Source organism: Engraulis encrasicolus, chromosome 15, assembly GCF_034702125.1.
Source record: "Engraulis encrasicolus isolate BLACKSEA-1 chromosome 15, IST_EnEncr_1.0, whole genome shotgun sequence".
NCBI lineage: Eukaryota > Metazoa > Chordata > Actinopteri > Clupeiformes > Engraulidae > Engraulis > Engraulis encrasicolus.
In genome coordinates this window covers 31,298,654-31,309,444 of record NC_085871.1, presented here as the reverse complement: position 1 = coordinate 31,309,444, position 10,791 = coordinate 31,298,654, and the positions used below count along the sequence as shown (strand labels likewise).

At 46.1% G+C, this 10,791-nt stretch overlaps 1 protein-coding gene across 1 annotated transcript in view; it reads right to left on the bottom strand.

Moving 5' to 3' along the window:
• Positions 1-9,581, bottom strand: part of dock4b (dedicator of cytokinesis 4b) — a 253,487-nt gene extending 243,906 nt beyond the window's left edge. The window contains exon 1 of the mRNA XM_063217387.1: positions 9,381-9,581. Within this exon, the coding sequence (XP_063073457.1) occupies positions 9,381-9,417 (37 nt within the window). The 5' untranslated portion in view covers positions 9,418-9,581. The remainder of the gene's footprint in view (positions 1-9,380) is intronic.
• Positions 9,582-10,791: the final 1,210 nt, after the last annotated feature.

The following is a 10,791-nucleotide window of genomic DNA, read 5'->3' as shown; positions in this document are numbered from 1 at the left end:
GCAGCGATTCAATTATTTTCGATACTAAATGTAAATGCCCCATGATACGATACTCTGATCAATTCAAAAATCAAGTATTGTGATAAAATGATGCAAACTAATGAGGATCAGGAAGAGCAGGTTCGATCGTCGGCCGTAGGATCGATGCGTCGATACATATCGATTATTATTTACCCCCCCTAACTGGAGCCCAGGTTTGCTACTGCAATGCATGAAGGCATTTTAGGGATTCTGCTTTTATTGCAACATGGCAGTGAAATCAGAATATCAGTGGGAAAGAGACAGAGAGAAAGGGTTAGGGTTAGGAGATGACCCAAGCAGGATTCGAACCTGGGTCACCGTGAGCAATGTTGCCCGCTCATGGTCAGATGTAACACCCTGCACCACAGCACAGAAAGAGAAACAGTCAGAGGGAGATATAGAGAGAGGGACAGATAGACATGCAGTAGTCAGGGCTGCCGCTAGGCATAAGCAGATAAGCAGAGCGCTTAGGGCCTCAACCACTTTGCTCCCAATATTGACTTGAGAGATTGACTAAAACGTGCATTATTATCATTATTTCATTATGAGGGGGGGGCCTCCTGACCAGTCATGCTTAGGGACTCCAAAACCTTAGCAGCGGCCCTGGACATAGTGTGGCCACATCTGCCTTCACTGTGTAAACAAGCTTAGAGAAGGGGGGGGGGGTAGAGAAACAAGACCTCTCACGCTGTCATTTTTATATTATGTTTTATATTATGTTTTGTAAGCGAGCCCTGGCGACGAATAAGCTAAGTGATAATGCGTCTAATGTTTTTTTATTTTTATTTTTTTCATTTCTTTCCTCTGCATCACAAGGCCTCCTGCAGTCCCAGTTCCAACAAAAGCAATCTGAGGTCACACACAATTACAGCACATTAGCTGCAGAGCTGAGAACTTCACAGGGCCAATGTCACGCTCGCCTGCCTGGAAAACATTGGCCGCTGCTTAAATACCTCACTCTGTCTGTCTCCCCTCTGTAGCTACTGCTTCAATTCCTTACCCTGTCTGTCCTCCCACTATAAATACTTACCCAGTCTTCCCATTGCCTGTCTCCCCCACTATAGCTGTACTGCATTAATAAATACCCACCCACTCTTGCTAAATACCTGTTTCTACACTGTAGCTACTGCTCAAATACCTACCCTGCATACAGTTTTAAAGACTTGAGCTTTCTTCCCATTCTGGCTACAGTAGCTACTTCCGCACTACCGTAGGTCAGTAGCTAGACCACACTCCTGTCTCAACACTAAAACGTTTGAAGACCTCATTCCGGCCCACCACTCTAGCTAGTGCTTAAATATCTTCTTACCTTATCCTCTCTGTCCACGGCAACTACTGGTTGAATACCTACCCACTCTATCACCAATGCTATCTCTACTGTCTCCCCAATCTTGTTACTTAAATACCTATCTCCAATTACTGTCTCTACTGTCTCCCCATTCTTGCTACTTAAATACCCAGTCTTAAATACCTATGTACCCGATCTCACTGATCTAGCGAAAGACTCGGCCACACTGTGCAGTTCCTATATGGCCCCTTTCTACTCTTTAAGTCGCTGCGTAGCCTCTTACTGCAGATGGGCCCGTCGACGGGCCGTTTCATTCTTTTTCCCGCAAACACTCAACTACATCATAATAACATTGCTATGACAATGCGGAGAGTTTTAAGTCACCGATTGAGACTTGGTCATTACCATTTAGGTGACAATGAGGTTGTAACAGAGACAGAGGTATTTGTGGTGGAGAGACAAGGTAGGTATTGAAAGACCTCATTCTACATCCATGCACCTCATTCTACATTCAGCCATGGGGGGTGAAAGGTAGGGCTGGGCGGTATACCGTTAAAAAAAAACGTGATAACGGTTTTCACCTACACAAGGTTCACTTTTTGATGAGAGAAGGTTTTTTTTCTAGTTTATATTCCAAAAAAGTGATTGAAATAGAAATGGAGATGAATTAAAATTCAGGATTTTCTCTCATTTTTAAATGTTTAATGTCAGCCTTTTATTCAGAAACATTGAGATGTGGGGGGAAATCGCCGCTTATGAAAAAAAAATCGTGCAGAGAACCGTGATATTAATTTTCATCAAGAAACACCGTGATACGCATTTTTTCCAAAACCGCCCAGCCCTAGTGGAAGGGCTTGGTAAGGGTGGGGATTGAACCTGCAAACCTCTGATTTCCAGTTCAACACCCTAACCAGTACACCACGGCTGCCCCAATATAGTACATTTGGTGCCCTAGTCCAGTGTTTCCCAACCTTTTTTGTCTTGCGTACCCCCTAAGCCTCTTAGTTGTGCCATGAGTACCCCCTAATTCATTTTCTATATAATTTTCTCTGTCCTGATGTGGCTGCTTCATACATTTTTTATAATAATAACACTTTTCCAAGTACCCCCTGCAGTGTGCTCGCGTACCCCTAGTGGTACACGTACCCCTGGTTGGGAAACACTGCCCTAGTCAAGCGCTCCCTTCTCTACTTGTGCATTTTAGAAATGTGCACATCTGTACAACATAGTGTCCCACATCTGAACGAGCACAACTGCTCTAGTACCTACACACTGTTCAGTACATCACATATACTGAGTGGCAATGAATAATCATTGCCTTTACTTCACTTCACAAGCTGTAATTCTGTGGGACTTTTGGGTCGCACTGGCGTCACGAAGATATTAGGTTCCCTTAGGTCAGGGTTTCCCAAACTGGGGTGCGTGCAGGCCTGCCACAAGGGGGTGCGCGAGCTGAATTGAGCATTGGCGGATATGTGTGTTTTATACAGCATTAATGAAAATTAAGCCATTTTTAATTGTATGGTGAATTGTATGCTTCAGGAAACATCAAGTCTTTTGGAAATGAGTACCTGTAGTCCCTCAATAACTCTGCACAATGTGCAATGATTTGTGCAGTGAAGGCATGTTGGAGTGGCCATAAGTACAGCAAAACATTCGGGTAGGGGGTGCGCGAACCACATTGAAATGTACAAGGTGGTGCGCAAGGAGAAAAGTTTGGGAACCACTGCCTTAGGTGACGGCCTTGTCTGCAGGGCCGCTGCTAAGATTTTGGAGGCCCTAAGCATAACTGATCAGGAGCCCACCCCTCATAATGAAATAGGCTTAATAATAATACAAATAATAATAACACTTTTTTTGGTCAATCTCAATTTCGGAGGCCCCAATTTTGGAAGTGATTGAGGCCCTAAGGCACTCTGCTTCCTCTGCTTATGCCTAGCGGCGGCCCTGCCTGTCTACCTAGCTGCTGTTTTAAAGACCATACCACTGCATCACTGGTTCAAGTCATTTCCCTGCCTTCTACACTACGCCATTGGTTTAAGTCCCTGCGATGACTAATAACTGCTGCAGTGCTCGCTAAACAAGGAAGCAAAGGAAGCGGAAGAAAATAAATAGACCTCCCTCTCTGCTCTGGTTACTTATTTATAGAAATATTTATCAAATAGCGCACGTCATCTCACAGAACAGGTTCTTCCTTGAGATGCAGAGACATGAACACACACACACACAACAGACGCACACACACACACACACACACACACACACACACACACACACACACACATCACATTACATTACATTACATTGCATTGCATTTATAACCAAAGCGACTTTCAAAATAGGACATAATCATAGTCAACATCGCTAGCAGACACAGACAGCAGACATACACACACACACACAAGCATGCAAGCTTGCATGCTCTGTCTTCCTTACACACACACGCACGCACACACACATGCACACAGACACAAACATGGACACACACGCACACGCTCACACACACACACACACACGCATGCGCGCACACACACACACACACACACACACACACACACACACACACACACACATACATACATCTGAGCTGAAGGCGATATTGAAGAGGCTGAAGAGGGAAATGGATAAGGGATGAGAGTGATACCACAGAATGCCCCAAAGGATTATGGGTGTTATGGGTGTTTTCCCAAATCTCAATTCCCACAGCCCTGGAGGCAACACTTTTTCCTCCACCACTGCCATCTCTGTCGCTCCCTCTCTTCGCCATCCCTACTTCCTCTTCCTCTTCCTTTCTTTCTCCTCCTCCTCATCCTCCTCTCCTCCCTCTCTTTCATTTTCCCGCAATCTTTCTCCTACTGTTCTGCATGGATGCACATTTCCTTCTACTCCTCCTCTTCATCCTCCTCTTCCTCCTGACAAACATCTGCCCCCTGCTGCAATACAGGCAACACTCCCTCTCCTCCTCCTCCTCCTCCTTCTCTTCTTCCTCCTCAATCTCCACCATCTTTCTCCTACATGCATATGTCATCTCGTTTCCCACACCTCCTTCTCTCCACTCTTCTCTTCCTTCTTGACAAGCATCAGTCCCCTGTTGTGCTGTGGTGCCAGTGTTCTCAATAGGTGGTCTGAGGTCCAAGATATCTATTCATCTACTCATCATTCTATCTATCCATCTATTTTCCACTGTGTCTCCCTCTCTCTTTTGTCATCTATCTATTTACCCATTTATGCGTCTAGCCCATACAAACACATGTGCGTCTCCCTCTTTCCCTCTCTCTCTCTCTCTCTCTCTATCTCTGTCTTTCTCTCTCTCTCTCTCCCTCTCTCTCTCTCTCTCTCTCTCTCTCTCTCTCTCTATCTCTCTGTCTGTCTCTCTCTCTCTCTCTCTCTCTATTTCTGTCTTTCTCTCTCTCTCTCTCTCTCTCTCTCTCTCTCTCTCTCTATCTCTGTCTTTCTCTCTCTCTCTCTCTCTCTCTCTCTCTCTCTCTCTCTCTCTCTCTCTCTCTCTCTCCCCATCTATCCATCGTTCTCCCAGGCCCTGAAGGTCCATGGGTTAGCAGCTGTAGTGAGGGGTGAGTGTGTGTTGGCTAGATGAGGGTGAGAGGAGGAGACACAGGCCTTAATGGTAAGCGCGCACACACACACACACACACACACACACACACACACACACACACACACACACACACACACACACACACACACACACACACACACACACACACACACACACACACACACAATTCTACAGGCTTTAATGGGGGCCAGTGGGCATCCAGACGGCATCTAGAACACCCATTAAAAACACACACACACACACACACACACACACACACACACACACACACACACACACACACACACACACACACACACACACACACACACACACACACACACACACACACACACACACACACACACTCATGCACGCACATGCTTGCATCAGCGGTGTTGAGGATTATTCCGCCTGGCACTATTGTTACTGTTACACAAACACCCACACCAAACACACACACCACACACACACATCGGCACATGGACAGTAGAGCTACACATACACTTTCCTGAACATTGTTGCCCACTCCTTTCCCTTCCATGCCTATCACACACACACACACACACACACACACACACACACACACACACACACACACACACACACACACACACACACACACACACACACACACACACACACACACACACACACACACACACACACACACACACAATCATAAATGTGACACCCCTCCATCCCCTCCCCCGTGCCATGCCCATTCAGCGGTGTCTGGGGCTGGCCGCGCCGACATCAAACAGCAATAGACGCCAATTAGACGGTGAAATTTTAATCTCAGTCGCGGGTCCTGGATCAAACGCTCAGGCAGGAAAGAAAAAAAACGACACCAAAGAGTGGTGTGGTGCGGTGCGTATCTCTTTCTCTCTCTCTCTCTCTCTCTCTCTTTCACTCACTTACAGTATGCATGCATTCTCTTTCGTGCTCTCTCTCTCTCTCTCTCTCTCTCCCTTTATCTCTCTCTCTCTCTCTCTCTCTCTCTCTCTCTCGCTCTCTCTCTCTCTCTATATCTATCTCTCTCTCCCTTTATCTCTCTCTGTCTCTGTCTCTGTCTCTGTCTCTCTCTCTCTCTCTCTCTCTCTCTCTCTCTCTCTCTCTCTCTCTCTCTCTCGCACACACACACACACACACACACACACACACACACACACACAAAGTGGTTCTACCTCCACACTCCTGTACCTCAGCCTGAGGGGCAGATGGGTCCGGGGGTGGAGTAAGTGGATAAAGTGGGAGAGGGTGAAAGGCTCACTGTGGGGAACTGCTACAGAGACTATTTGCTCTGCTTGCAGCCAGGCTAAGCTAACACAATGGCTTTGCGACTGCAGCCCGGCAGAACATAGTACTAGCATACCAGCTAGGGCTGTAACGGTACACTCAACTCACGATTCGGTTCGTATCACGATTTTTGAGCTACGCTTCGATACACCCCACAATTTCTGAAATGTATCTCCACTGAAGTTTGGAAACACCATCACATTAAATCATAAGGCTGTTTTCCGGACTAATGCGTAATAAAACTTTGAAAGGGCATATCACGATATTGCCTCCTTGTATCACGATACAGTATCGTGACTCTGTGTATCACAATTTCTCGGTTCGATACAATATCGTTACAGCCCAAATACCAGCCCATCACATAACCACAACTACTATAGCCTACTTCAAGCGCAGGGTTTCCCCCCAGCCCTTAACAGCTAAGGTGGCTACTTTGACAACCTTTACACCACTTCCACCTTGACTAGGTCCCCTGAAAAAAAAAACATTTTCATGCTAAATTATAACCTAAGCATTGACTTGGCTCAGTGGTTTCCAAACGTGTTCTGCTGTTCCCCTCTTTTAAATTTGAGAATATTTTTGTGACCCCTGAGTTACTAACTACACAATATACATAGAATAGAAGAATAGAATAGAATAGAATAGAATAGAATAGAATAGAATAGAATAGAATGTCCTTTATTGCCAGTATGCACATGTACTATACTACTCAGCTATGCATATGTAAGTAGGCTACTATGCAGTGTGCACCCCACTGAAGAGGTGAGGGTGAGAGTAAATGTCACACCTCCAAGCAGTGACTGGATACAGCAGAGACGCGGGGAAATTAGATCCAAGAAATCTTTTGATACAGTCGTTCCAAGACGTGGCATTAGTGTGGGCTACATGCGGTTGGATTCCTGCATTGTTGTTCAGACTCGGTGTGCAGGTGGAATGTGAAAGGCAGTCATGTGACTCTCCATACCTTTACTTTATGACCCAAGAAAGCAAACACTCTCGACTTTATTCTTCACGCATCAAACACAGAAACGAAGGGGAAAAAAAATAGAAGTGATGAAAGATTCTTGTGAAACACATTCCTAATGGCAATTGCTCAGATGCAGAAGAATGCCTTCGGACCGCCAAAGAGCCATTCAAGGGCTAGAATACGAGATCTGTTACAAAATAGCATGATTTACAGTACAGAACGAGCTGACTGGTGGCACCATCAGTGTCCCGGGCACACACAAAAGGAAATAGACATGTATTCTGGCAAACCAGTTTGGCAGTGCTGCTCTGGCAGAGACCTGACGCCATGTGCCAGTTATCCAGAATGAAGAGTGAATAAACAAATACACCACAACAAACAACACAACACACACACACACACACACACACACACACACACACACACACACACACACACACACACACACACACACACACACACACACACACACACACACACACACACACACAAACACACACACACACGGCCATAAACTGTGCACAGACTGCACTAAAAACAGCGGTGTTTCTGAGAAGGGGTGGGGAGGGGGTGACGTGACAGGAGGGGTGTCATTGCACTTCCCTCAATTGCATAACCCCAGACAGGGGTCAGCCAATTCCAGTCGCATACATGCCGTGTTTTTACCCGCTGAGAGAGGGATAAGAAGCCTTGATCCACTTAAGTGGTGAACACTTGCATTTCTTTCCAGACAATGTGGGTATTTGTACTAGAAACAACAGAAACGAAGGCCCCAAGCTAAATTGAAAACAACATCCTATACAGCTAAGAAATGTGCCTTTTGGGCCCTACCACTGTAATAACATGGTGAGAAGTCCTTGATATGCATCCCTCTGTTAACTCAGGTGAGCTCCGGGGGGTGATATTAAATATTAAAATATGGAGATGGCCCAACGGCACGGTTTGGCAGAGGAGAATGTGCGCGCACGCACGCACGCACACACACACACACACACACACACACACACACACACACACACACACACACACACACACACACACACACACACACACACTGGTAATGTGACTGAAGCATAGCCTACGCACACTATAAAGGGGGAGAAATGAGCAAACATGAAAAGAACAAATGCTGAAACATTCACAAGGAGACAGAAAACATCAAAAGGAAAAAAACTGAAACGTGAGCGCTCCACGGTAGCTTAACACTTCAAACAACAGTCCAATTTAAACCCTGACACGGAAGACAGGTTTCAACAACATTAATAACTGGAATAAAGCTGGCAAAAACATGACTAGGTTATGTTAGCAGGGAAAGGGACAGCCTCGCGTGGGCAGTACACTAGCCTACTATCGCGCTTAATTGATTTGACATCTGTCGAGATGCATGGCGCACACGCGCGCGCGCGACGAGGCTGCTGACCACTTCTCTCTCTCTCTGTCTGACTGCCCCCTATTTTCCCCCACACTAGATTTCTTTACCACTCCGTCCCCGGCGCGACATAGCCGAGCCAAGCCAACAGCACCGACCTAAACAATACACACATGCACGCACACGCACACGCACACACACACACACACACACACACACACACACACACGCACACGCACACGCACACGCACACACACACACACACACACACACACACACACACACACACACACACTTGACTGATTTCCACATAGTCTATTCTTAAAATGACTGCAAATGCTCTAACACATTCCTTTCGCTTCCACCGAATTTTGATAGACACGAAAGGGGAAAATAGCCTACTTTAGATGTTTAAGTTGTTTTGTCACTCGACGCTGCATCAATTCAAAAAGCAAAACATTTGACAGCTCAGTTTATCACAACAACAAAGACAGTGGCAGCAGGAATACTGTAGCAAAAGGGGATAAACAAAATCTACTGAGACCAAACCGTGGACAGCAACAACCAGCAAAGCGAGTTCACTGGCTGGCACAAGTGTTTTCAGCCCAAACCGCGACACCCATGAATAGGACTACTCTACGCTCAGAGCGTATAAGGATTGTTTTATTTCAACGCAACTGTACACTGACCAGTTGAAATAGATTTACCGGGCCAGCCAGCCAGGCATAGCTCTGGACACTGGGCTACCCCCCAGTCAGTCCGCTACTGTAGTCAAACTCGATACCCATTCCCCGGCTGCTGCAGCTGCTGCGCTCGGAACGACCGAGCAAACCACGGAAAACAGTTATAGAATGGTAAACCGGCTGGGGGAAAAACTTACCGACGCCGTATTTCTCCTGTTCCGTTGGTATCCACATGGTTAGAACTTGTACATTTAACGCTGGCACTGGAAGGAAAACAAAACACAGAAATCCAGTCTTGGGTAACACATTCTACGGGTTCGCTATCATCGCCGCGGAGTCATTGTTCAGATTGCAGGAGCACACACAAACTACAGTGGACGAGTGCATTCACACCACACACACACACACACACACACACAGAGCAGCGCTGCTACGATGAGCGCGCGATGCATTGTGGGGGAACGTAGGCTACTAGACTACCCCCAAGGGGCATACGGAATAAACGCGTTTGGTGCGCAACGCTGCGCTCCCCTCACAGGACAATATTATAGTCAGTAGTTTAATGGTTCGGATGTTAAAAAAACAAACGTAACGCACACGTAAAGGCGTCTTGTTTCTTTTCACGAAATTAAATTGTGCGTCACCACAGCCATTCAAACGGTTTAGATTTCTGCGGAACGTGAACGGGAGAGGTCCAGAGAAAGCTAATAAGGAGTGACACAGTCAACCCCTCTAGGGTTTTTTTTCTTTTATTTTCTTTTCTTTTCTTTTCTTTTCTTTTCTTTTCTTTTCTTTTCTTTTCTTTTCTTTTCTTTTCTTTTCTTTTCTTTTCTTTTCTTTTCTTTATTTCCAGGGTATGGTGTGACATTACATGTGACTTTACATGCACATTCCCTTCTGTAGCCTAACAAAACGCACCTGGATATTTCATCTGCATCCTCTTGAACGTCAAGAGGGGACACGCTGCTCACTGTCAGTCAAATCTCACTATCTGAAACCATATAAAGAATGTATGAGTGCCGTGTAGGCCTATATGGTTAAATGCACAGGGCGAAAGTCCAGAGGGGAGGGGGGAGGGAGGGGGTTGATAGATAAAATGAAAGAGAGAGGGCAATGAAGAAAGCACAACCACATATGAACACCACACAAAAGTTCATGGCTCAGTAGGGGTTTTTGGCCCACCACCACAAGATTAAAGGGAGAGAGAGAGAGAGAGAGAGAGAGAGAGAGAGAGAGAGAGAGAGAGAGAGAGAGAGAGAGAGAGAGAGAGAGAGTGAGAGAGAGCGAGAGAGAGAGAGAGAACACCAGCCTACCTCCTCCCCTCCTCCTTTCCCAGAGGAGACCTTTCCTTTCCCCTGATCAAACCCACCTACAGTACAGCCTGCAGTCTTGAGATGACAAAACCAGTTCCTCCTCTGGTGTTTATGGGCGTAACAAGCATGTAATGGCATTACGGGGGAGACCTTTCCTTCCCCTGCTCACATCCACCTTCAGCCGGAGATGACAGAAACAGATCTGGTTCAGTTCCTACACTTCAATATTCCCGTCATATTGTTGTGCCTCAACTCTGAGATGACAAAGACCGAGACTTCCTATGACCTCATTTTA